Raw genomic sequence first — 27,950 nt, forward strand, 5'->3', positions numbered from 1 at the left:
TCTGTCAAATGCTTGCATCAAGCTGTGCGCCAACATGTCCAGCATTATAGATTTAAGTTCAATGTCTGAGATTTATAAATGATGCATTATTGTAATCAAGTCATTAATTTCCCAATAATGAATTGATTTATGTAACTGGGTGAGTATGTCAGACATTACCACTAGCTGACAGTTGTAGTTTACTGGAAAGAGAAATAAATATAAGAAATAAAGAAAGAATCTGTTCGCAACTGCTTTTCTATCCATTTAGGGGATTCTGATAATTAGAATTCCTACAGTTATCTATGATTGTAGAGATCTACTTAAATATCATTAAGCCCAGGTTTCAAAATTTTAAGACGTTATCGAACATCCATCCCTAAGATCATTAGGAGACTGAGTAGTTTTCCCTTGTTTGTTGGGGATATGCTCTAAGAATATAGAAGATGCTCCACCCAATATACACTGTGATTCCTTTTGTTTTTATATAATTTATTTTATTTTTTAAAAAAGAAAACAAACTATCTTTTCTCATTTTACATACCAATCCCAGTTCCTACTCTCTCCCCTCCTCCCATTCCCTCCACTTATCCCCCACCCCACCCCATCCACTCCTCAGAGAGGGAAAGACACATTGCTGTGGGGAAAGTCCAAGGCCCTCCCTACTATATCTAGGCTTAGCAAGGCATTCATTCAAAGAGAATGAGTTCCCAAAAAGCCAGTACAAGCAGTAGGGATAAATCCTGGTTCAGCCACCAGTGACCTCACAATCTCCCCCAGCCATAGAACTGTCACTCACATTCAGAAGGTCTATCTTGATCCTATGCTGGCTCCTTTCCTATCTGTCTGGAGTTGGTGAGCTCCAATTAGCTCAGGTAAACTGTTTCAGTGGGTATCACCATTATGGTCTTGACTTGGCTCATATTCTCACTCTTTCCACGCTACAACTGGACTTTGGGAGCTCAGCCCAGTACTCCACTGCCTCTGTTTCTGTCAGTTGATGGATGAAGGTTCTATGGTGACAATTAAGATATTAATTAATCTGACTACAGGGCAAAGCCAGTTTGGGCACCCTCTCTATTGCTGAGCTGTGATTCCTTCTCCTACTTCCTTTTCTCCAGGGCTAGGAAGCAAGCATAAGGCTTCACATATGTGGATAAGCTTTCTCCTGAGATATACCTCCCAGGTCATTATTCCTGTGAATACATTCAAATGATAAAATTTAATTCATAAATTAGACAAATAAGGTATTGGCAACTAATAATATGATAGGATGGTTATGCTGAAGTAACATAGTAAAGATATATAATATGACCCCTCAATTGTTTTACTGTCCTGTTTTACCTTGTCACTTCAAAGGGACACTGTGTGGATTTGCTGTGACTGTTGCCTCATTGCAGCTCTTGCACCATGGGACCAGTACTAAGTAATATGCAGATTATTTAGACAGCGCTAAACTAGCAATGCAATAGTCTATACAATATGGTTGCTAAGGAATGCAAGTGGGTAGGTGTAGTAAGGAGGGTGTTTGTTTCGTGCCCGGCTGCTTAGCCCTGAAATAACCACACAGAAAGTGTATTAATTAAATCAAAGCTTGACCCATTAGCTCTAGCTTCCTATTAGCTGACTCTTACTTATTAATTTAACCAATTTCTATTAATCTGTGTATCGTCACATGGCTGTAGCTTACCGGCTAAAATTCCATCGAGCTCCAGCCGCAGACCCATGGCTTCTCTCTAATTCCTCCTCCTTTCTCCCCGAATTCCATTTAGTTTTACCAGCCCAGCTCTGTTCCTCATAGCTCTGATATAGGCCCGAAGCAGTTTCTTTATTAAACAATAATATTCACGCATACAGAGGGGAATCCCACATCAGGTAGGGAACATAATGTGTTTATGTATGGCTCATGTTTAGGTGAGACAGACAAAATGAAAAGAGATTTCATCACATAACTCAGGATGATATGCAATTTAAAGCTTATAGACTTTATTTTGCAATTTTTAATTTAGTATTTCCATAGCTCTAAAAACAACTGTAGGTTAGGGAATCTATTGCATTACTTGAATCTGATTACTTAATCTGTCCCTATGAACGTTTCTCAGAGGTCAGTTTAGAGGAGACATTTAGTCTTTTTTTTTTTGAAAGTAATTTTATTAAATTATAAAAGTTTCCATTTCCACCCCTCCCCCAACACCCTCCCACTCCCTCCACTCCCTCTCCTCCTCCCTCTCCATCCCTAAGAGCAGTCAGGGTTTCCTCCCCAGTGGGAAGTTCAAGTTCCTCCCCCCTCCCTCCAGGTCCAGGAAGGTGAGTGTCCAGACAGACTGGATCCGCAAAATCCAGTATATGCAGAGGAAACCAGTCCCAGTGTCATTGTCAATGGCTTTTCAGAAAGAATCCAGGCCAGCCACATTCAGAGAATCCGGCCACATTCAGGGAATCTGGTTGGATTGCATCCTCGTTCAGTCCCAGTCCAACTGGCCTTGGTAAACTCTCATTAGATCCGTCCCCTTGTATCAGTGGGTGATCGCATCCCTCGAAGTCCTTATTTCCTTTTTCATTTTCTTCATCCTTCTGCTCCTCATTTGGACCTTGGGGGGCTCCATCCGGTGCTCCAATGTGGGTCTCCATCTGTATCGCCATCCATCGTCGGATGAAGGTTCCCTCTGGTCTTGCCTTCTTTGCTCACGTTCTCTTTCCTTCTGCTTCTCCTTTGGACCTAGGGAGTTAAGTCCAGTGTTCCGATGTGAGTCTCTGTCTCTATCTCCATCCATCGCCAGATGAAGGTTCTATGGTGATAAGCAAAATATTCATCAGTATGGTTATGGGCCTAGGCCGTTTCAGGCACCCTCTCTTCTGTCCAGAGAACAATCTGGGGATCTCTCCTTGGACCTGGGATCCCCTTTATAATCAACTCTCCTGTAAACCCTAAAATGACTTCCTTAGTTGAAATAAATTCTTCCCTGATCCCATACCATCCTTCCTCTCTCCCCCACATCCCAGTCCACCGAGCTTTCCCCATTCCTCCCCTACTCCCTTCTCTCTAGCCCTCTCCCCTTCCAGCAACCCTCACCCCCGCCATGCACCCGAGGTTACCTGGGACTCTTGTCTATTTCCAATCTCCAGACAGATAGCTACATGATTTTCATCAGGTTCACCTTCTTATTTAGCTTCTCTAGGATCACGAATAATAGACTCAAAGACCTTTAATTATGGTTAGAATCCACTTATGAGTGAATACATACCATGTTCCTCTTTTTGGGTCTGGCTTACCTCACTCAGTAAAGCGTTTTCTATGTCCATCCATTTGCATGCAAAATTCAAGATGTCATTGTTTTTTTACCGCTGAGTAAAACTCTAATGTGTATATCTTCCACACCTTTTTTAACCATTCTTCTATTGAGGGGCACCTAGGTTGTTTCCAGGTTCTGGCTATTACAAATAGTGCTGCTATGAACATAGTTAAACAAATGCTTTTGTAGTATGTTAGGGCATCTCTTGGGTATATTCCCAAGAGTGGAATTGCTGGGTCCTGAGGTAGGTTGACTCCCAGTTTCCTGAGAAACCGCCACACTGATTTCCAAAGTGGCTGCACAAGTTTGCATTCCCACCAACAGTGGATGTGTGTTCCCCTCATTCCACATCCTCTCCAGCATAGGCTATCATTGGTGTTTTTGAGTTTAGCTATTCTGACAGGTGTAAGATGGTATCTCAAAGTGGTTTTGATTTGCATTTCCCTGATCGCTAAGGAGGTTGAACATGACCTTACGTGCCTTTTGGCCATTCGAAGTTCATCTGTTGTGAATTCTCTGTTCAGTTCAGTACCCCATTTTTAATTGGCTTAATTCGAGTTTTAGTGTCTAGTTTCTTGAGTTCTTTGTATATTTTGGAGATCAGACCTTTGTCTGATGAGGGGTTTGTGAAGATCTTCTCCTAATCGGAAGGTAGCCTTTTTGTCCTACTGACAGTGTCCTTTGCTTTGCAGAAGCTTCTCAGCTTCAGTAGGTCCCATTTATTCATTGTTTCTCTTATTGTCTGCACTCCTGGGGTTCTGCTTAGGAAGTGGTCTCCTGTGCCTATATCTTGTAGACTACTTCCCACTTTCTCTTCTATCAGGTTCAAAGTGGACGGATTAATGTTGATGTCTTTAATCCATTTGGACCTGAGTTTTGTGCATGGTGATAGATATGGATCTATTTTCATTCTTCTACAAGTTGACATCCAGTTATGCCAGCACTATTTGTTAAAGATGCTTTCCTTCTTCCATTGTATACCTTTAGCTCCCTTGTCAAAAATCAGGTGTTCATAGGTTTGTGGGTTAATACCCGGGTTTTCTATTAGATTCCATAGGTCGACTTCTCTGTTGTTATGCCAATACCAAGCTGTTTTCAATACTGTTGCTCTGTAATAGAGTTTGAAGTCAGGGATGGTAATGCCTCCAGAAGTTCCTTTATTGTATAAGATTGTTTTAGCTATCCTGGGTTTTTTATTTTTCCATATAAACTTGATTATTGTTCTCTCAAGGTCTGTGAAGAAGTTTGATGGTATTTTGATGGGAATTGTGTTGAATCTATAGATTGCTTTTGGTAGAATTGCCATTTTTACTATGTTGATTCTCCCAATTCAAGAGCAGGGGAGGTCTTTCCATTTTCTGGAATCCTCCTCAATTTCTTTCTTCAAGGACTTAAAATTCTTGTCAAACAGGTCTTTCACTTCTTTGGTTAGAGTTACCCCAAGATATTTTATGCTATTTGTGGCTATCATGAAAGGTGATGTTTCTCTGATTTCCCTCTCTGCTTCTTTATCCTTTGTGTATAGGAGGGCAACCGATTTTTTGGAGTTGATCTTGTATTCTGCCACATTACTAAAGGTGTTTATCTACTGTAGGAGTTCTTTGGTAGAGTTTTTGGGGTCACTTTTGTACACTATCATATCGTCTGCAAATAGCGAAAGTTTAACTTCATCCTTTCCAATTCGAATTCCCTTGATCCCCTTATGTTGTCTTATTGCTATTGCTAGAACTTCAAGCACTATATTGAAGAGGTATGGAGAGAGTGGACAGCCTTGTCGTGTTCCTGATTTTAGTGGAATGGCTTTGAGTTTCTCTCCATTCAATTTGATGTTAGCTGTCGGCTTACTATATATTGCTTTTATTATATTTAGGTATGATCCTCATATACCCAATCTCTCCAACACCTTTATCATAAAGGGGTGTTGAATTTTGTCAAATGTTTTTCAGCATCCAATGAAATGATCATATGGTTTTTTTCTTTCAGTTTATTTATATGATGGATTACATTGATAGATTTGCGTATGTTGAACCAGCCCTGCATCTCTGGGATGAAGCCCACTTGATCATAATGGATAATTTTTCTAATGTATTCTTGGATTCGGTTTGCCAGTATTTTATTGAGTATTTTAGCATCAATGTTCATGAGTGAGATTGGTCTGTAATTCTCTTTCTTGGTTGTGTCTTTGTGTGGTTTTGGTATCAGGGTAACTGTAGCTTCATAAAAAGAGTTTGGCAATGATTCTTCTGTTTCTATATTGTGAAATACATTAAGGAGTATAGGTATTAGCTCTTCCTGGAAGTTCTGGTAGAATTCTGCATTGAAACCATCTGGTCCTGGGCTTTTTTTGGTAGGGAGATTTTTGATAACAGCTTCTAATTCTTCACGACTGACAGGTCTATTTAGATTGTTCACCTGGTCTTGGTTCAACTTTGGTATATGGTACTTATCTAAAAAAAAATGTCCATTTCTTTAACATTTTCCAGCTTTGTGGCATACAAACTTTCGTAGTAAGATATAATGATTCTCTGACTTTCCTCTGTGTCTGTGGTTATGTCCCCCTTTTCATTTCTGATCTTATTAATTTGCATGTTCTCTCTTTGCCGTTTGATTCATTTGGATAGGGGTTTGTCAATCTTGTTGATTTTCTCCAAGAACCAGCTTTTTGATTCGTTGATTCTTTGGATTGTTTTCTGTGTTTCCATTTTGTTGATTTCAGCCCTTAGTTTGATTATTTCCAGTCTTCTAGACCTCCTGGGTGAATCAGCTTCTTTATTTTCTAGGGCTTTCAAGTGTGCTGTTAAGTCTCCAATGTGTGCTTTCTCCGTTTTCTTTAATTGGGAACTTAGTGCTATGAACTTTCCTCTTAGCACTGCTTTCATAGTGTCCCATAGTTTTGAGTATGTTGTGTCTTTATTTTCATTAAATTCAAGGAAGACTTTAATTTCTTTCTTTATTTCTTCCTTGACCCAGTGGTGATTCAGTAGTTGACTGTTCAACTTCCATGAGTTTGTTGGTTTCCTGAGGGTAGCACTGTTGTTGAATTCTAACTTTAATCCATGGTGGTCTGACAAGACACAGGTGGTTACTAATATTTTTTTGTATCTGTGGAAGTTTGCTTTGTTACCCAGTATGTGGTCAATTTTCGAGAAAGTTCCATGAGCTGCAGAGAAGAAGGTATATTCTTTTCTATTTGGGTGGAATGTTCTATAGATGTCTGTTAAGTCCATTTGATTCAATACCTCCAATAATTCTCTTATTTCTCTGTTAGGTTTCTGTCTAATTGACCTGTCCATTGGTGAGGGAGGAGTGTTGAAGTCTCCTACTATTAGTGTCTGTGGTTTGATGACTGCCTTGAGTTCTAGAAGTGTTTCTTTTACATAAGTAGGAGGCTTTATATTAGGGGCATAGATATTCAGGATTGAGACTTCCTCCTGATGATTTGTTACTGTTATGAGAATAAAATGTCCATCTCCATCTCTTCTGATTGATTTTAGTTTGAAGTCAATTTTGTTGGAAATTAGAATTGCCACATCTGCTTGTTTCTTAAGTCCGTTTGCTTGAAAAACCTTTTCCCAACCCTTTACTCTGAGTAGATGTCTGTCTATGTGGTTGAGGTGTGTTTCTTGTAAACAGCAGAATGTTGGATCCTGTTTTCGTATCCAATCTCTTAGTCTGTGCCTTTTTATAGGTGAATTGAGTCCATTAATATTAAGTGATATTAATGACCAGTGATTGTTGACTCCTGTTATTATTATTTTTTGTTTGTTTGTTTAATAGAGTTTGTATGTGTCCCTTCTTTGAGTTAAGCTCGTGAAGGGTCACTAGATGTCTGAGTTATTGTAGGCAGTGTTGGCAATGTTGGATTCCTTGGGTTGCGATTTTCCTTCTATTACTTTCTGTAAGGCTGGATTTGTGGCTACGAATTGTTTAAATTTGTTCTTATCCTGGAATATTTTGTTTTCTCCATTGATAGTGAATGATAGCTTGGCTGGGTATAGTAGTCTGGGTTTGCATCCATGGTCTCTTAGTTTCTGCAGTACCTCTATCCAGGACCTTCTGGCTTTCGTGGTTTCCATAGAGAAGTCCAGTGTAAGTCTGATAGGTTTACCTGTATAAGTTACTTGACCTTTTTCCTTTGCAGCTCTTAATATTCTTTCTTTAATCTGTATGTTTTGTGTTTTGATTATTATATGGCGAGCAGATTTTTTTTTTGATCAAGTCTATTCGGTGTTCTGTATGCTTCTTGAACCTTCATAGGAATATCATTCTTTAGATTGGGAAAGTTTTCTTCTATAATTTTGTTGAATATATTTTCTGGGCCTTTGATCTGCAGTTCTTCTCCTTCTTCAATCCCTGTTATTCTTAGATTTGGTTTTTTTATTGTGTCCCAAATTTCTTGAATGTTTTGTGATGAGAATTTGTTGGATTTGCTGTTTTCTTTGATCAGGGCATTTATTTTCTCTATGGTATCTTCAGACTCTGAGATTCGTTCTTCCATCTCTTGTATCCTATTGATTATGCTTGATTCTGTAGTCTCTGTTCATTTACCTAGATTTTCCATATCCAGCCGGCCCTCGTTTTGTGTTTTCTTCATTGCCTCCATTTCAGTTTTCAATTCTTGAAATGTTTCCATTACCTGTTTGATTGATTTTTCTTGGTTTCCCAGTGTATCATTCACGGATTTACTCATTTCTTCGAACATTTTGTTATACTTCTCATCCATTTTTTTACTCATTTCTTCAATCTTTTTGTTGTATTTCTCATCCAGTTCTTTAAGGGAGTTATTCATATCCTGTTTAAGGGACTCTTTTGCTTACATAATGGCACTTTTTTCCACTTCTGAATTAAGAGGTTCAGGTTCTTCTATTGTAGGGTCGTTGGGATCTGGTGAGTTCATGTTGTTTTTTAGATTGTTGGAGGAGTTGTTTCCTTGGCATCTGCCCATCTCTTCCTTCAAATGCTCTATATTGGATCTTCTGGTACCAGGTCAGGTTCCCTTGTTGGGCAGGGACTTCACTGACAGAAGGTCTACCTTTCCTCAGGCAGTCTATTGAAACACAGGGACTCCCTCCTACCGGGTTGCACTCACAGTCCAGGCCCAGCGCTCAAGGGAGCTGCTCTGGGGAGATCCTGTGACCCCAGGGGATTGGGGGGAAGAGAGGAAGGTGTTCCTGAATGAAGGCTGGAATGGGATTTGGGAGAGCTCCATAGGGTGGGGCCAGCACTGCTGGGTGACCAGAAAGTCGAGGGGGGCGGGGAAAGTCTGAATTCCTCCTAGCCAAAGCCCTTGGGCCAGGAGCAAACTCACCCCTCCTCCAATGGATGTCTGATAGAAGTTCACTGTCTCTTGCTGGCCAGGAATGTGTCTGAGCTGACACAGGGTCTGCCTGTGCACAGGCAGGCTCTCAATGCACAGGAACTGCCCCTGCCGGGCTGAGCCCACAGCCCAGGCTCAGCGTGCAAGGGAGCAGCTCTGGGGAGATCTTGTGACCCCAGGGGGATGGGTGGAAGAGTGGAAGGTGTGCCTGGATGAAGGCTGGGATGGGATTCCAACATTTAGTCATTTTGTAAAGGTATAGAAGCATTGATTTGCATGTTTAATGATGAAAACTTTAATAAACATCGTTTACAAGTAGGAAGTGGTCACCTTGCTAAGGGCTGGACTACTTGGCAACTTTTTATTCCTTACTAGAAGAGAAACAATGAGTGGACAGTCAGGCAAGAAGACTAGTGTGGTCCTGAAAATGTGTGGAAGATCTCTTTTCTCCATGGTGAAACAAAGCAAAATTAGAGTGGTAGACAGGTAGAGACGGTAAGCAGTCAACATAGACAGTGTGGGAGTTTCAACAACCCAGGAAGCTGTCTCCTCATCACACAGCATTTACACTTAAGAGAGAAAAACTCTCATGAAATATATGACAGTGCTGACTATCAGCATTTAATACTAATGGTTAAGTGGGGCTTTGGAAAGCATCTTATGTAATAGTCAGCATTCAGAAACCTTTGACCTGGGAGAAAATGTGAACTCTTCAATTGGTGTCAACTACTGATACTTTCATTTTCTCAACTCACCTTGACCAGAGGCAGCCAAGAATTCTTTATAAACAGATGAGTCAAGAGAAAGGGGTAAACATTCCAATAAAGTTCATTTCTGTTTGGTTTTGACACGCCCTGCTTTAAAATGCTTGCCAGTGATTCATTAAAAATGAACCTTAAAATGGAGCTTGGTCCTGTTTAACCCTGTGATAGAAAAGATAGTATGTTAAAATTTTTTAAAGCTTTTCTCACGATGGGCAGAGTTCAGTTTTCATGTCCCATCTTATAGAAAGCCTCAACGGGGCTCAGGGTCTCTAATACTTTGCTCCTTTATTGGTTTGACTCCTTCTTTTAAGATATACTTTTCTTCACAAAATGTCATTTCATTAAGGATTTTATTAACCTCATTCTCTCTGGCTCTTTGTCTTTTTGGACAACTATTCTAGGGTAAGTATCCCTAACCTTCCTGTGGTCACCCAAGGGTTATTCCCTGTTTTGAGGTAAATCATAAAGCACAGAGAGGTTGCTTTCTGCTCCGAGATGATGCCACGGCTGCAGGATGAAAACCCTAGAAAAAGGACACACGGTAATCTAATCTTTAAACATGCACAGTGTGTTGAGAAAACACTGAAGGTGGTTGTTGCAGTCGAGTTCCCCTAAGCTGGAGAGCTTGAGATCAAGTGGAGGGAAGGAAACCTGGGGTCAAGGACTTGCAGCTCATTATAAGAAAGCCAGCTTTTAATACAAAAGAGTTGTGAAGATATTAGAAAGATTTAACAGAGAAATGACCTTACCTGAAACGATTCAGATCACTTAGCTTGGTGGATTTACAATAGTTCTAAAAGAGTGAAGTACAACAAGGGAAGAAATGTGAGGACCAGCAAGAATACTACTTAAAAAATATTAATGCACATAAGAGAAATGATGCCAGTAGACATTGCATTGCAAGTAGTTTTCAAATTCTGGGTATTTTCCAGTTACTGCATGGGAATTTTATTAATGACTACAGGATTCTCAGTTTGGGAGTTCAAAAACCTGGGAATGGTATTTCAGTCACAGGACTGAATGAATATAGTAAAAATATAGGATTTAAAAAACAAAATAGATTCTGGGTTCATTGAGTTAGATTTGGTGTGATTTCAGTTTCAATATAGGTATAAAGTTTTATGAGCGCTTTCAAGGATGGAGGCATTGTTGATGGTTGTTTATTGGAGATCAAGAACAACAAACAAATTAGTGTGAGGATGAACCATAAAAAAGGTAAAGCCTAAATAGGCAACTGTTCTGTTTTTTTAAAATGACATTTTTGGTAATTTAGTGTGTCTCTCTGTTTGGAGAGGGTAGAGTTTACGCGACAATACACAAGCAGAGGTCAGAGGACAACTTAAGTAGTCGGTACTTTTCTTACACCATGTGGACTCTGGGGGATCAAGTTTAGGTTGTCAGGCTTGGTGACAAACACTTTATCCAGTGAACCAGCTTGCTGGCCCTAAATAAAAGGTTATTTTTTTTTTTTGAGTAAGAAATGATTGCCCATGCCAAATGTTGTTCTATTGATATGAAAATTCAAGTAACTATTGGATTTGACTTGATGGAGACAATGGTCAATTTTGTTTAAAAGCAATGTCAACAGAATGATAAGGGTAAAAGGTCATGACTGCAAAGGGAATTATAATTTGTTGACATAGAAGAATGTAGCCCAGGATGGCCTTGAACTCCTAATGTAAAGGAAGATGACCATAAATTTCTGATCTTGTTGTCTCCTTCTTCCAAATGCTGGGGTTTCAGGCATGTGCCACCATGCCCAGGATGTTTTGGTTCTCGATGGGACATATCTTCACATGTATTTATGCTAGTCAGAATTAGTGAACAGTAAAGGAAACTTCTAAGATACTTAAGGGAAGCAGGGGAGATTTTCCGTAAGCAATGTATTTGGATAGGCTACAGTATCTAGGACACCTAAGAAAGATACTGGCTTTTGATAGGACTATGGATACATACTCTCCATGAGGAAGATGGTAAAATGTTTGTTGTTGTTTTAGTAAGATGCAGGTAATTATGAAGGCTTATTAGCCTCCTGCAGAATTTCTCTATTGTCATTCTCAAACAATTAGGAAGCAATGTCAGTAGCCAAGGAGCCTTGAAGAGAGAACATACTAAACAGTGGAGGGAAATGAGACATCAGGTGGGCCAGGGACAGAGTTCAGTGCTGCTGGACAGAGTGCCAGTCTCCTTAAGGTGATGTTCTTGAACTCAAAATGAAAATTAACAGCGTCATGATGGGCTTTTCTTCTTTAGCCATATTCAGAGTCTCAGGGCAGACAAACGTTTCAATTTTGCTTAGGGCTTTGGCTTAGGCCCAGAAGAAATGAAGGGGAATTTACTAAGGACATTTTCACGGAAGTGATTTTAGTGAATGGATGTAGAATTCAGTCTAGTTAAACAGAAGAGCGAGGGCACAGTGAAAGGTGGGTGAGGTCCGAAAAAAGTGATAAAATAAATGGTGAGTTCAATTGTCAACTTTGTGACTAGATGAGGTAAGGTGGAGCATGAGGGGCATAGCCACAAGGGAACTCTCACTTGGTTAGAGTTCAGGCTAGTAAATCTATCCTCAAGGGAAGATGGACTCTTTGTAAGTTAATAGATTTATTTTCAAGGCTCAGGGTCTAATGGTAAGATTCTGTGTGTGACAGTAAAGCCAAACGCAAGTTATACATAAAAACTGGGTCGAACTGGCTCACAATTAAAACCGAGGTTGCGCAGTGAAAGCCCCGAGCAGTTTGTAAGTACCGGAGATCTGCTCTAGTCCCGGGATGTAGACAGGCAAAGATTCCTCAGAATTTGGTCAGGTCAGGAGGTAGCTGTCAATGAAGTGGTTGGGGCAGGGGACCAGGGCTGTTGGTTAGGAGTCCCAGGAACATCTCAGACAGAATGAAAGACCTTGTCACCACGAAGAAGTTATTCAGTTTTTGGGGGAAGGGAAAGAACGACGATTCCCCACGACTGCTCTTCAGAACTGTCCACCGGCATGGCCAGTCCCGTCCCCAGCCCTTCCGCAGGTGAGGAGCATCACCTTCAGGGTAAGCACATTAAGAAGCTTCATAAAGCTGCTTCAGTGGTCAATGTGCAGAAGTTAAAGAAGCATCTTGACCACAAGAAGCATGATGTGAATGCGCGGGACAAAAGAAAGAGATGACCAGAGGCCAGGATCTAGAAGGGCGTTAGCAGGTCAGGGCTGCTTAAGACTGGATGTCATTGTGGGTTTTCCTGAGCAGAGACACTGTCTTTCGCACAGGGCCACACCTGAGCTTTTGGCTTCTAATTTAACTTGTGAATGTTTGTCTGGGTGCTGGAGCCTTCTCCTTTCCCCTTAATCCTCACTGTACACTGTTTTCTCTCGACCTTTTGCTGGTTTGATTCTTGGTATGCGTTGTGGCCAACAATTTAATGCTTATATTTTGCTAATGTGAAAACAAAAAAAAATAGGAGAGGCAATCACCAAGAATGAAATTACTAAGACTTTAAGCCTGGGAATGCCAAAATAAACAACATATTTTCTGTGAAAAGAAGTTTGGTAACTTTGCATAAAGTAACGAACTTCTTGACTAAACAATGACTGTTTTTCTGTTTTGTTACACATTCATCTCTTTTTAAAAAGTATTTTTTATTTATTTGTATGTGTGCCTGTTTGAATATATGTACATCATATTTTCCTTCCTTGCCGCGGGCAGAAGAGGGCACTGGATCCCCTGGATCTGGAGTTACAGACAGCTGTGAGCTGCCTGATGTGGGTGCTGGGAACTGAATTCAGGTCCTCGGCAAGAGCAGTTAGTGATCTTAATGACTGAGTCATCTCTCCAACTCCACTGTGCAACCTTTTTTTAGCACTCATTTGCTTAGCTTTGAATTAATTTCCTCAACAAATATATGCTTCAAATATATATAAGTATGCAAACCAGGCAGTATGTAGAATCTGTGATAAAGTAAATAAACTTGCTAAACTAACCAATAAGCACATTCATTACTACTGAACAAAACTCAGAAAGTTCCCAGCATTTCCAGATTGTTTGATTGAGAAATTCAACCCCACAGAGGTCCGTGTATTTGTCTGTAATTAAAAAAATAACAATAACAAGAAAATCAGCAATCTAGTTTTGTAGAAAGCAGGCAGTGATAAATCTAATGTTTGGACAGAAACATCAAAGTTCCTTAGCAGTAAATTCTTAAAATTTTACATGTATATGTAGATATGTATAAATATACACTTACATATATGCCCACACTTATGCATAGATGTGTTTCTTCAATGAATTATCATAGACAGGATTAAAAGTCTGTAGCTTTCTGTATTTGTGTTGAATGCTAGATGAACTTTTTATTTAAAGAAGTTCATTTTGAGCCAAATTACAGATTTTTACCAAGAAGTTAGCAATATAATATCAATATTGTTAAGGAACTAGATCAGTAGTCACTAGAAGTTTGCTTCAAAGGAGGGAATAATAGGAAAGATAGTTTGGGGATCATTTTATCTAGTTTATGATGTATAAATCATTTTGTCTCACAAAGTAGTGTTTTCCATGATTACAAAGTATCCGTTCCATTTATTCAGATTTCATTTAGAATCTTTCTTTAAAAATAATTTTCATTTTTACTCAATGTATTTAATACTTCTTCCTTGTGTTAGGAATTTTCCTAACGCGAGCTCTCTGCCAACCCAAAAATCCCAATCAAGCCAAATCACAACAAGCCAAATTAAAAAAATATACAGGCTTAATGGGATTCCTGCAGTCTTGGGAGGTCCCAGGGGGAACCTGGAAGCCCTGAACAAGACCACAGGGGAGAGAGGAAAGAGACCACAAGGAAACTTTCCAGGGAAGCAGTTTAAACGGGGGGGAGGGGGGCAAGATTTTGGTGGGCTGTCTTGATTCTCTTCTGGGGAGAGGTCAAGGCTTGGCAGACACAGGGATGGAACCTCCAAACATGGAGGCCAGAGACGGGGACTTACACCTAGCTGATCTTTTTTTGTGATTTTTTTTTTAACTATCTGCTGATATCTACTAATATCGATTTACATACAGGTTTTTTAAATCACATTTTCTACCATTATTCTCTCTTTTCCCTCCCACCAAACACAGAGGTTGTTAGTTCAGTGTGAACGACCTGGTTCCATTCTGTGTTCTAAAGCTGGGCTGGTGATCCAAGCCTTTAATTCCAGCACTCCAGAAGCAGCTAAGGCGCTCTAGTGAGTTTCAAGGTCAGCCTGGTCTACAGGGCAAGTCCCAGCCTTTCTGGGCTGTTACACAGTCACAAGCAAGCAAGCAAGCAAACAAACAAACAAACAGATAAAGTCCACGGTTGGACACTCCTCCTCCCGACTGTTGTGTCTTCATCTGCTGAACAGTGTAATTGATCAGAGTTCTGACTTTCAATGTAGTTAGTTAGTTGCATTACTATCGTTCCCTCTGTAGCTTCAGTAAGTGATCTGAACTGGAATCATCAGATTGTTCAAAACTGTTTTTATGCTTTTAAAAATTCACTACCATAGGTAGTTATTTACATCATTGTGTAAGAGCTTTAATTAGTTTATCTTTGTTGAATGTTATCATTTTTTCAAGCCGTCTCTTGAGAGTAATTACTTTTCCTGCTCCTGAAGGTTAATACTGGTCTGTTTAGGTAGATATGAAGTGGGGACATGACATCTGAGATTTCATATGGATCACGTGGAATATCTTTTTCTTTTTCTTTCTTTTTTCTCCCCCCCCCCCAAGGATTTCGCTGTAGCTTTGGAGCCTGTCCTAGAACTAGCTCTTGGAGACCAGGCTGACCTTGAACTCACAGAGATCCTCCGCCTCTGCCTCCTGAGTACTGGGATTAAAGGTGTGTGCCACCACAAAACCGCCTTTAGGAAGTGAAAATTAGTATGATAACATAAAATGTAAAACCGCTGAACCCGTAGTCCTTTAAGAAGTGAAAATTAGTATTGTTATTCCATTGGGACACTTTAAGAACTAACCACGCCCATCCCAGCCACTTTTGACCCTCCTCCGGCCGCCATCTTCTCTCTCTCTCTCTCTCTCTCTCTCTCTCTCTCTCTCTCTCGCGTGTGTGTGGGTGCCTGCGCGCGCGTGTGTGTATGTGTGTGTGTGTATGTGTGTATATGTGTCTTTTTTCTATGTTTGTCTATGTTTTTCTTTCTTTAAGTAATAAATGTCTAGCTTTATGTATAGTCTTATGTCTATTTACTCTGTTGTCCACCGTATCCAGCCGCTTGACTCTGCTGCTCGCCTGGGGACCCTGACTCCCCCCCGCCGCATGGCGCTGCCACTCGCAGCTGCTCTGCGAGCTGCCCGGGACATCCGTCCATGGTATTTTTAAAAGAACAATAAGTATGATAACATAAAATGTACAATTTAGTGAGTTCTTAAATTCTTACCCATATTTTTGTCTTTAGATGGAAATGTCAATTCTACTGGGTGGGCAGAGAAACACACACAATAGGGGAGATGCCTTTGACATTGCCTTTTCTGTTACTTATACATGTTTCTGAGTTTTGGAGAGCAGTTTGAATTGTGATAGGGTTATCTTATTTTATCATCTCTTCTGAAGATAAATCGGGAAAAATCTTTAAATTTCACAGAGCCAAATTTTTGTTAAAGTGGTACTTAATTTTTCAAGATATTTGCTTAGACTTTTAAGCTCATGAAAATCAATTTTAATCAGTATAAATTTTCATAAATGCAAACAAATGCATAAAAATATCTTAATATTTAATCTTGCTTGCTGAAGGGCATAATAAACAACTAATTGAGATATATCTCTAACTTCATGTTTTATTATATCAAAATAGAACACCTTTGCTTTTGGCCTGTGCTAATGGATACATAAATATTGTGTGTCTCTTAATTAAGAATCCATGCAAAATTAATGTTCAGAATAGTGAAAACATAACCCCATTGATGAAGGTGGGTTACATTTTTCTTCTTAAGTGAAATGTGTTTGAGTATTTATCCTAGTTAAATTTAATTGATTTTCATGCTTTAAATTGTAATATTAAACATTAGTTTATATATCTGAAATAGGAAACTGGCTTCTCATTTATTGTTGTGATTGATAGACAGTACAGTGTCCAGAGGAGATTTGTGCCACTGTTCCTCTACAGAGCCAAACCTGGTGGATTTTGATAGTAATACTGCACTCCATTATGCTAAATATCTCACTAGTCAATAAATTGCTTGAATGCAAAGCCAACCTTGAAGCTAAAAATAAGGTAAACTTCTATTAAAGAAAATATGTATTCATGCCTCAGAACTATCCAAGGCATGAATGTAAACTGGGAGGAAGGAACACCTGTTCCTCAAACACCTGAGAAAACAGAGCCCCAACCTTCCACAGGAAGTCCAAGTTATTGCTTCCAGCTTCTGAAGCAGAAATTTAAGGTGTCATGGTCAGTGGTGAGAAGACAGAATGCTGACTGAGCTCAGTGAAACCCAGCATGTCATATATGAACCTCAGAACTGTAATTTTGATTGGAATTCCCGGACTGGAGCATGTGAAGTTTTGAGTTGGATTTCTCTTCTGTGCAGTGTATCTAGTGACTTTTGGGAAATGTCATTTATGATCATCATTCCAGCTTAGTGGAGTTTGCACTATGCCCCTGTACATCCCCTCTGGCCATGCTAGCAGGTATGTCTCTGTGCAGCAATTGCCCCCAGAATGTTGGCCATCTTTTGTACCATGAAGGGCCGGCTCGTTGGGGTTTCTGTCCCGCCCGGTACCCCACAACCGGCAAATCCCAAAGAAAATCACACAAAGTCTACATTAGGTTATAAACTGATTGGCCCATTTGGTCAGGCTACTTATTAGCTCTTATAACTTATGTTACCCCATTATTCTGATCTATGTTAGCCACGTGCCTTGGTACCTTTTTCAGCTGTCAGCTCACATGTTGCCTCTTCGGTGGTCTGCGCAGGAGTGGCGGAGGAACCTCCCTGCTTCCCAGAATTCTCCTGTTCTCATTGCATCACCTCTGCTTCCTGTCTGGTTTTCTCGCCTATACTGCCTGCCTGGCCAATCAGCGTTTTATTAAAATATGATTGACAGAATACAGACAATTCTCCCGCATCAATCTTTTAGTTTAGAGCTTATTCCATGGCCTCTGATGCCTGCCTAGCCCAGGTGTTCTTCATGCACATCTTGCAGTGCGTGGAGTCCGGTTTTCTATTGGCTGTAGCTTTTGATTGCTGCATTGCCATCTGTGGTCCTTTGAGGCACACATCTCTTCTCACACCTTCAATTCTAGATCTCATGATGGTGGTGGCAATTCAAGCAGTGGTGCTAGTAGGTCTGTTACCAATTCTAATAAAAAGATTGTCTCTTTTTCTTTCTAAAAAAAGCTGCTAAACAGTGTATTTATTTTAGATACTTCATGGAACAGAAATTTATATCTTCATAGAGAGAATGAAATTTACCAAACTGAATTGAAAGACAAATAGGTTATCAAAATCTGATAAAAATGTTCCTTGCACTTCACTGTAGACCCTCATTCTGATATGAAAAGAAACATATCCATCAGTAATAATTTCCCAAATTACCATTCCAGATAAGACCAACACATTTCTTCCTACTTTTTCTTCTTGCAGTGTTGGTCTCCCGTCAGGAATTATTTTTCTGCCTGGAGAATATCACTTAGAAATCCCTTTGATGAGGGTCTCTTTAGTGGAAGATTATACTCTCTCAGGTTTTGATAATATGAAAGCAGTTTTGTTTAGCTTTTGGTTTAAAAAGCACTTTGGGACTCAGTACCCAACTTCAGACTGACAGCTAACTTTTCTTAGCTTTTTGTAACATGTTATCCCAATAGATAACTTGCATGTTGTACACATGTGTGCAGTGCCTGCTGAGGCCAGAAGAGGGCACCAGATCCCTCAGAGCTGGAGTTACAGGCCACTTGCTGTGAGTGCCTATCTTGGATGCTGGGAACCAAGCTTGGGCCCTCTGTCATAACAGTCAGTGTTCTTAATCTCTGAGCTGTCCACTCTAGCCCCTTTGGTTGCTCCTAAAACCTACTTTTTTTGGGGGGGGGGATGTTTTGACACTTGACTACAATTTTTGTACATAGTATTTTTCCTTATGAAGGGGTCTTGCCATATAGCACAGACTGGCCTCAAATTTCAGGGCTCAGGCTGTCTTCCTGCCCTGCCTCTTTAGAGGCAGGGACCGTAGTCACAGGCCACCCATCGGGTTAGAGGGTTTGGGAGTTGTTTTTGCAGTGGATGGCTAGCGACTGAACCTGTGCATTAGAAGTGAATTCTCTAGTCTGAGCTGTACCCCGGCCTTTTTACATGAATTTACATGAATCCCATGCAGCTTATGTTGTGTTTCATGTAGTTCCGAACACACACATCGTGCTCAGTCTTGGGAACTTCTCAGCCACTCTCTCGGAATGCTGTTGCCATTCTCCCAGGAATTCTAACTCAGCATTTGCTACGTTTCTTGTTCCGTCTTGTTTGCCTTTCCAGCTTCTTCTGTGTCTCCTGCTCCATGAACATTCTAGATGACATCTTCAGATCCATCCTGAGCTCACTGACTCACTCTTTTCCTTGTCTGCTGCTTATGCCACAAGAGGAACTTGTCCTTGTTCAGTGTCACAGGCTTCACTCCCATAAGATTTGATTTGATTCTCTTTCCAGTGTGCCCAGCCACTCCAGTCTTTCCTTAGTTAATTTTCCATGTCATCTTTATATCTTCAAATATGTAATATTTAATTTTATTAAAAAACATTATCTATAACTGCTATTTTTAATATCTAAAATGCTTAAAGACCTAAAATTATTGTTTATAATTACAATTTATTCTTTCATACTGGTTGTGTTATATTGCGTGTGCTTGCACACATACACCCACATGTCACTCTGAAGGCAGTCTCTACTTGTTTTCCTGCTGAGATGGTTGTTTGCTTCTGTAGCAGTCAGAATCCATGTTAAGGCTGTGCTCCACTTGCTTTGGTGCCCTTTGCTACAGAACGGGGGCCGGGTTTACTCAGAGACTCTGACTCAGCCCATCCACGTGCTGAAGGGCCCGAGGCTCATTTTCGGATTCATGTGTTTGCCTTCAGAGCAGCACCCCCTTTCCTGCTGCTCAGATTTTAACTTCTTGGCCTTTGCTCTTCTGTCTGTTCTCTTTTTTTTAATTTTTTATTTATTTATTTTGGATTTTCAAGACAGTGTTTCTCTGTAGCTTTGGAGCCTGTCTTGAAACTAGCTCTTGTAGCCCAGGCTGGCCTTGAACTCACAGAGATCCTGGGATTAAAGGCTTGCGACCTGCCCGGCGAAAAAATGTCATTTTACTGATTTGTTTTGTTTTGTTTGTCTTTTTAAATTTTTTAAAAGAGGGATGGGTAGCATAGAGGTGGGGAACATTCTTAGTGATTTCATTGCATGAACTGAGCAGTGCATGAAAAGAAGAAGTATGTTCTGGGTTTGGGTTCAAGTTGTAATTTAACTGGAGGACCCTCAAGAATATCTCAGTCTGGGGCCTGGGGAAATGGTTCCATGGATAAAGGTGCTTGTTGCCAAGCCTGATGACCTGAGTTCAGTCTTCAGAGCCCACATGAATAGACAAACACATGATAAATAAATAAATGTGAAAAAGTAATTATATAGATATATATGACAGGGTTTCTCTGTGCAGCCCTGGCTATCCTGGAACTCACTTTGTAGACCAGGATGGCCTCAGACTCTCAGAGATCCACCTCTTGAGTACTGGGATTAAAGGAGTGTGCTACCACTGCCCGACAAAATAATATACTTTAAAAAGAATATCAGTCTAAGAGTTGAGAAGATAACTCATTTGGTAAAGTGCTTGCTGTTCCATAGAGGGACCTGAGTTTGAGCCCCAGAACATTCAGCAAGAAAGTGAAGCATTACACACTTAAATCCCAGAACTGGAGAGGCAGAGACAGGCAGACCCCTCGGGCTCAGCCCAGCTTACTTGGTAAATTCCAGGACCAACCTGAGATCCTGGTTCAAGAAAGAAAGGGTGGAAGCAGCTGAGGAATGACACCCGAGCGTGTCTTCTGGCCTGCTCACATGTACAAGCACAGTCATGTGGACACACGCAGTTACACGAGCACCCACAGTCTGTGCATGTACACACACCCCTTAGTTTGTTTACAACTGAAGAACTGGATGCCACTCTTTGTATACGTTGCAGGGTGACATAGGTCTGGAGTGAGGTGGAGGGAAGACAGAGGAAGACCGAGGGTGTGACGACTGTGGCCTACACCCTGGACGAGGGCCTGATTGAGTTTGGAGCAGCCATCGATGACGGCAACTACACCCAGTGAGAGGCTGCTGACAACCAGTGTGGTGGTGAGCCATGTGGGCATAGGGGATGCCTGCAGTGACTGCTCAGTGGGACCCTGCAATCATGGGAGGAGCCTTTCTTCCCCCCTCCTGCTGCCCCAGCAGCACCAGGGTTCCTCTCTGCTCCTTGAGATCCTGCTTCACTCCGGTGCTTTCTTCCCTCCCTCTCCAGGGCAACAGCCTTCTTGGAGACCCTGGAGATGGCCCCAGAAACAGAAACAATGTGGAAAACCTTGAGCATACTGGCCCTGGAGGTAAGGCAGCTCCACATTGCTTAGAGGTGAGAGTGCATGGAACTGAATGCTGGCAACTAGGAGGCCTGTGGGTAGTCACCTATGGGCTGCTTCTGTCCTGTGTGTGGGCACTGCTCCCCCCCACACCCCACCGACAGTATGAGCCTCCCTGGTGCACTTCCTGCAAACATCCTCCTACTCTAGATCAATATAGCTTTTAAAAAATAGTTTTAAATTCTGTGAATAAGAATGTCAATGTGTGGGTTTGTGCACATGAGTGCCAGTGCCTGCCAAGGTCAGAAGAGAGTGTTGAACCTCCTGGAGCTGGAGTTCCAGGTGGTCTTGAGCCACCTTGATAAAGGTGCTGGAACCAAACCCCAGTCTCCACAAGAGCAGTCCACACTGCTGATTGCAGAGCCGTCCCTAATATGAATATGCCCTAATGTTTTAGCTTCTCCTTTACAAAGTTTTCCTTTAACAGGTTGTTTCTTGTTTGTATTATTCCTGTTTATATATTTAAGGTTTTATGTTTTTAAGATTTAGTTACTTTGAGCTGGGTGTGTTTTAGTCACTTTTCTATTACTGTGGCAAAACACCGTGACCGAGGCAGCCTATAAAAGAAGCACGAAATGAGCTTACAGTTCCATGGGGTTAGAATCCATGATGGGTGCAGTGCAGGCATAGCGGCCTGGACAGCTGAGAGCTCACATCTTGGAACCAGCAAACACAGCACTGGAGATGGCAGAAAGCTTTTGAAACCTCAAAGCCTCACCCTCACCCCTTCTCCAACAAGGTCACACTTCCCAATCCTTCCCAAACAGTTCCACCTCCTGGGGACCAAACCTTCAAACATCTGAGCCTGTGGGAGGCAGTCTCATCTACACTGCCACATGTGTCTGTGTGAGGGTCCATGTGTGGGTATGACCACATGAATGATGGTCCCTGCAGAGGCCAGAGGTGTAGGATTCCCGTGGAGCGAGAGCTTCAGGCAGTTGTGAGCCTTCATATGTAGGTACTGGGAATTGAACTCAGGTCCTCTGCTAGAGCAGTACACACTCTTAACCACTAAGCCATCTCTGCAGCCTGCCCAAGCATTTTCAACGTACCTCTGTGTCTTTCCTGGGTGTGGCACAGAGGTAATGAACACATTTGGGACCTCAGATTCCTTGAGATCAAACATTGGTTCAACTTTTCATCTTGTATACACTTAGGTCATTCATCCTTTCCAACCCTAGGATTTGGTTTTCTTCAAATAAACTGGGGGCACTGATGACAGCATTTACCACACAGTATTAGAAAGGAGAGTAGTAATGGTAATGGTGGTGAAGAACAAGAAAATCTGCAAAAGACTTAGATGTAAGGGCTCAGTAATGTCAGCTGCTTTCCAGAAACATTTTGAGCTTTTTCATATACACCCCTCCTCCCTCGACCCCATGTAAACTGTCTGCAAGTCCTAAGGACTCTACCTTGTCTGTCTGTCTGTCTATTTACCTCTCCCTCCTCTCCCCCTTCCCTCCCTCTTTCTCTCTATCTATTTGTCTACTTTTTACCTTTTAAGGTGTATTTTTTTTTACATGTATGACTGTTTTGCTTTACATAGGTACCCATATATGCCTGGCACCCATGGAGGTCAGAAGAGGGCATCAGATCCCCTGAAACTGGAGTTACAGATGGTTGTGAGCCGCCTTGTAGGTGCTGGGAATCAAACTCTAGTCCTCTACAGGAGCAACAAATGCTCTTAACTGCTAAACCATCGTTCCAGCCCTAGTCTTGTTTTTTGTCTTGTTTTTTCAGATTTTGTTTTTAAGCAAAGTCTTGTGTAGCCCATGCTGGCCTCAAATTTCAGATATAGTCAAGGGTGACCTTGGAGTTCTGATCCTCCTGCCTCTTCCTCTTAGTGCTGAGATTGCAGGCTTGCACTGCCTCGCCTAGTTTATTCAGTGGTGGGAATCAAACCCAGAGCTTAGTGAACACTACAGTGTTCAACCAACTGAGCTACACCCCAGCCTAGGTCTTAGTTTTCACACATATTCCAAGTCTGATATCTGGCCTGGCCATACGACCACCAGTGCAGACCACCAGCATCTCCCACCCTCAGTCGTACAAAAGCCTCTTCCTTAGCCTTACTGATGTTAGCCTTGTCCTTCAACATCTGTCCATCACACAGTGGGGACCCACAGTGTAGACCAAGTTGACCTCAAACTCAGTGATCTTCTCAGATTCCCCAGTGCTTAGGTTAAAAACCTGTGCCATGACATTTGACCTATTTTTTTTTTAACTAAGGGGCTGGAGAGATGGCTCATCAGTTAAGAGCACTGGTTGCTCTTCCAGAGGTCCAGGATTCGATTCCCAGGACTCACCTAGAAACTTATAGTCTTCTGTAACTCCAGTCCATGTGATCCAGTGCCCGCTTCTGGCCTTGGGGAAAACCAGGCATGCATGTGGTGTACAGACCATATGGAACATAGTCATATATGCAGACAAAATGCCCATACACATAAAATGAACAATTTTTTAAACCATCAATATAGGACCAGCAAGATGGCTCAGTGGTTAAAAGGTCTTGCTGCATAAGCCTACTACTGATGAGCGTTCAATCCCCAGAACCCACAAGAGATGGAGAGAATCAACTCCACAAACACAGCATAACACAGGCATGCCTGCATTCACCCACATGTAATACATACACACAAACAATAACTAAAATAATTTTTAAGACAATCAATTAGAGGCTGGAGAGATGGCTCAGTGGTTAAGAGCACTGGCTGCTTTTCCAGAGGTCCTGAGTTCAATTCCCAGCAACCACATGGTGGCTCACAACCATCTGTAATGAGATCTGGTGCCCTTTTCTGGCATGCAGGCATACATGCAGGCCAAATACTGTATACATAATAAACAATTTTTTTTTTAAAAAAGACTATCAATTAGAGGCCTGGGGCTTGCCTAGCACACGTGATGCCCGGCTTTGATCCCCAGCACCACATATGCAAGACATTATAGTACATGCCTATAATTTCAGCATTTGGGAAGTGGAGGCAGGAGGATCAGAAACTCCTTGACTATATAATGAGTTCATGACCAGCATGGGCTACATGAGACCCTGTACATAAAACAACAACCATAAACCCGCTGTGTTGTATAACTGTTTTTGCCTAGAATTTTCCAGTAGTTTACTCTTATATTCCATATAAAACCTAGAATGCTTGCTGTGGCCAGGGGTGCAAGTATTTGCCTCTACTTCTTTCTTAGGCCAGTTATTTGCTCCCCCAGCAGTTTCTAGCCACATTGTACCCCTTGGCTCTGAGCATGCCCTCCTCATCCTTGCTGGGCGTGTGTTGCACAGCCATCTGCTCTGCCATATCCTTCCATGACTTAACTCCCTTAACTTTTTTTCTATTGGCATAGATTAAGCATATACACTAATGGGTTTCCTTATGGTGTGTAATTCATTTTTACCATATTCACCCCATTGCCCTCTCTTGTCCCCTCTCACTGCCTCTGATCCCCTTCTTCCCAGCTAGCCCCTCTGCTACCTTTGGCTTTTAATGATTCCGTGAGTTTCTTTTAGAGTTGCTTACAGGAGCATGGGTGGGTGAGGGGTTGCTTACAGGGGTGTGAGAGAGGGGTTGCTTACAGGAGTATGGGTGGGTGAGGGGTTGCTTACAGGGGTTTGAGTGAGGAGTTGCTTACAAGGGTATGGGTGAGGGGTTACTTACAGGGGTGTGGGTCGGTGAGGGGTTGCTTATAGAAGTGTGGGCACCTTACCAGTAGCCACACCACTAAAGATGTGTCTTTCCCTTCCCCACCAACCATTAACTGCCCTTAGATCCTGAGGGAGGGCTGGGACCTCTTGAGTGTCTCCATCCCCATAACAGGCTATGTCAGTCCCCACATGGCAGAGCCATGTCATACCTGGAAGACAGCATCCTCCCTTTCTTCCAACTCTTACATTCTTCCCATTCCCTCTTCCATGATGTCCCCTGAACTTTGATACATATGTGCCATTTTAGGATGAGCATTCAACAGTCCCCCACCCTCATTATTCTGACCAGTTATGTCCCTGCAGTTACATCTGCCACTACACGAAGAAGCTCCTCTGACCAATGCTGACCGCAGCACCAATCGAGGGCATAAACGTAATTATTTGGAAGGCAGTCTGGTGAGCACATCATGTCCATTTAGCAAAAAGTAACAACAGTCACTTCCCAGCTAGGGCCTGTGACTTCCCGATCACAGACTCTGGGCCAGTTTTACAGCACCAGATGTGAATTCCCTCTTACAGGGCAAGCCTGGAATCCAATGAGAAAACCCTTGGTTCCCTCATTAACAGACTTGTCACTTTAGCAGTGAGCATATTTTTGCCTGGCCAGTGACTAGCTGCTTCTTGTGTTCCGGTCCCAGCCAGTTTCAGTGGTCTCGGCCCCTGTGGCAGCTGCTCATTTTACTCTTCATTCTCTCCCTGAGAGCAAGGCTTTTATGTTCCTGTGCCTCTGTGGGCTTTCTGTGACAGTCAGCAGTGTCGGCACACACTAGATGCCACTACCTGTTTGTTGAACCAGTGACTGAATGACAGCCCTGTACTACTGTAACGTGGTATCATTGCCTCTGTGCTGACTGAATGACAGCCCTGTACTACTGTAACGTGGTATCATTGCCTCTGTGCCGCAGGTGCTTTTCTGCTTTGGGTCATGTGGCAAAAGCTCGATTGCTGCATGAGACCAATGAGACTGCAGATCAGGTGTCCAGGGAATATGCAAGTATCGTCCTCTTGCTTCATTCAGTCTCCCAAGCTGGAGTTTCTGTTAGTTTTCTTCCTGATTCCTACTTTCCCAGCCTCTCTAGCTTCCACCCTACCCACTTTGGAATTGCCTGTGAAACCTCAGGCTGCTAAGTCTCTTAAAGATCCTTAGCTTCTCAAGTCTGCTAGCCCCCATGTCCTCCTGGCCTCCCTGTGTCCACCTGCGCTGAATGACCAAACCTCCTTTTCCCTGTAGGGTGGAGAAGGAACTGACTTCTATCAGGTCCGAGCACGACTGGCCATGCTGGAAAGGAACTACAAACTGGCAGAGATGATCTTCTTGGAACAGGTAAGGGGAGATGAGGAGCTGGATGGAAGAGGGGATTTGGGAGGGGAAAAAGGATGAAAGACCAAGACTTCCAAAAGTTGGGAGAGAACTTTTAGGTTTAGAGAGTTCATCCCATGCCTTCTTTAGGTTTTTCAGTTTCTCCTCTGTTAGTCTTTTTTTTTAAAGACAAGGTTTGTCTATGTAGCTTTGGAGCCTGTCCTGGAACTCGCTCTATAGATCAGGTTGGCCTCAAACTCAGAGAGGTCCACCTGCTTCAGCCTCTCAAGTGCTGGGATTAAAGGTGTGCGCCATCTAGGCAAACATCCTTCTTTGGTTTTAATTTCTTCTTCCTTTCAAAAAGTATCTTAGCTCTTATCTACTCCAGAACGTGTCTTTGCAACCTTTTATTTCATTTATTTGTTTGTTTGTTTATTGGTCTTTGCAATTTTATGCACAAGGTAGATCCAAGTTTTTGTGGCACCCAAAACACATAGTCTGAGGAGCCTTCATTAAGATATATTGCTCTGAGTACCTGTGCAAACAAGGAGCCCAGTAGTCTATAATAAATTTATCACTGAGTCAGGTGCATAGCTCAGTGGTTGATCTTGGGCTTAAAATGTGCAAAGCACTCAGTTCAGTTTTCGATGCACACACGCACAGCATGTTCATGCCTGGCATCTTAGACAGTCTGAGCAGGACATATTGATGGTCTGCCTTCCCAGGGTCCTCTTTCTTTTGCGTGAATGCTCTTAACCCTTAGAATGCAGTGGAGGAGGCCATGGACATGTACCAGGAGCTACAACGCTGGGATGAGTGTATTGCTGTGGCCAAGGCCAAGGTATTGTTCTGTCTTCTCTGCGTGATTGTTCACGACTTGGCATCACCAATTTTAGCTGTCTTTCTAAGGAAGCCATAGTATCTGGGATGGGGCTGGGGCTGGCTGATAAGGTGAGGGATTAACATATTGGTAGAATGGGAGGAGCCACACTGTTCCAGAAGAGGAGCAGAAGAAACATGGAATCCCTAGCTCCCTCTGTGATGTCCAGGGACACCCAGCCCTGGAGAACCTGGGCAGGGATTACTATCAATGGTTAATGGACACACAACAAGAGGAGCGAGCAGGTGAACTGCAGGAGAGTCAAGGGGATGGGCTGGCAGCCATCAGCCTCTACCTCCAGGCTGGGCTCCCTACTAAAGCTGCGTGGCTGGTGCTGACCTGCGAGGAGCTGCTGGCCAACACGGAGCTGGTAGAACACATCACCATGGCCCTCATCAAGGGGAAGCGCTACAAAAGGGTATGTGGGCTGCCTCTTCCCGGTCATTATCCACCCAAGGAGACCTGGGGGTCCATAACTCTCCCTGACTGCCAGCATTCCTTCTTTGGGGAGCTGATTCCTGACTCTGTGTTCAGAGTTTCATTGTAGTCATGTGTTGGCAGACCGGTGATCTCTTTGAGAAGATTCAAAACCCACAGCGGGCCCTTGAGTGCTACTGTAAAGGCAATGTATTCATGAAAGGTACGCTGTCTTTACCACTGGACACTCCTGTCCACCCAGTATCCCAGCATCTCCTTGGGGACATCTCTTCAGGCTGACTGGCTTTGTTTCCTCTGCATTCCTCCACTTGTCACCCATCTGATGGAGGAGGATTATCTGTCTATTGTGTTATTTTCATTGGTCAATAAAGAGACTGCCTCGGCCCCTTGATAGGACAGAAAATTAGGTAGGCGGAGTAAACAGAACAGAATGCTGGGAAGAGGGCTATGAGGCAGAAACTATGGAGCCAGTCACCAGGTCAGACATGCTGAATCTTTTCTGGTAAGCCACCACCTCGTGGTGCTACACAGATTATTAGAAATGGGTTAATATCAAGATATGAGAGTTAGTCAGTAACTAACTCTCTAGAGATAATGGGCCAGGCAATGCTTAAATGAATACAATTTGTGTGTTGTTATTTCTGGGACTAAGCTAGCCATGCGGG

General features: G+C 42.3%; 1 protein-coding gene across 1 annotated transcript in view; it reads left to right on the forward strand.

The window, feature by feature from the left end:
* Positions 1-12,239: 12,239 nt before the first annotated feature.
* The window catches only part of Ankrd7 (ankyrin repeat domain 7), a 140,670-nt gene continuing 124,959 nt past the window's right edge, over positions 12,240-27,950 (forward strand). Inside the window, 6 exon segments of the mRNA XM_087901629.1 lie at positions 12,240-12,305; positions 12,307-12,536; positions 16,156-16,270; positions 16,423-16,462; positions 16,465-16,513; positions 16,515-16,575. Of these exon segments, the coding sequence (XP_087757755.1) occupies positions 12,240-12,305; positions 12,307-12,536; positions 16,156-16,270; positions 16,423-16,462; positions 16,465-16,513; positions 16,515-16,575 (561 nt within the window).

The sequence above is a fragment of the Myodes glareolus genome, chromosome 25 (assembly GCF_982192425.1).
Source record: "Myodes glareolus chromosome 25, mMyoGla1.1, whole genome shotgun sequence".
NCBI lineage: Eukaryota > Metazoa > Chordata > Mammalia > Rodentia > Cricetidae > Myodes > Myodes glareolus.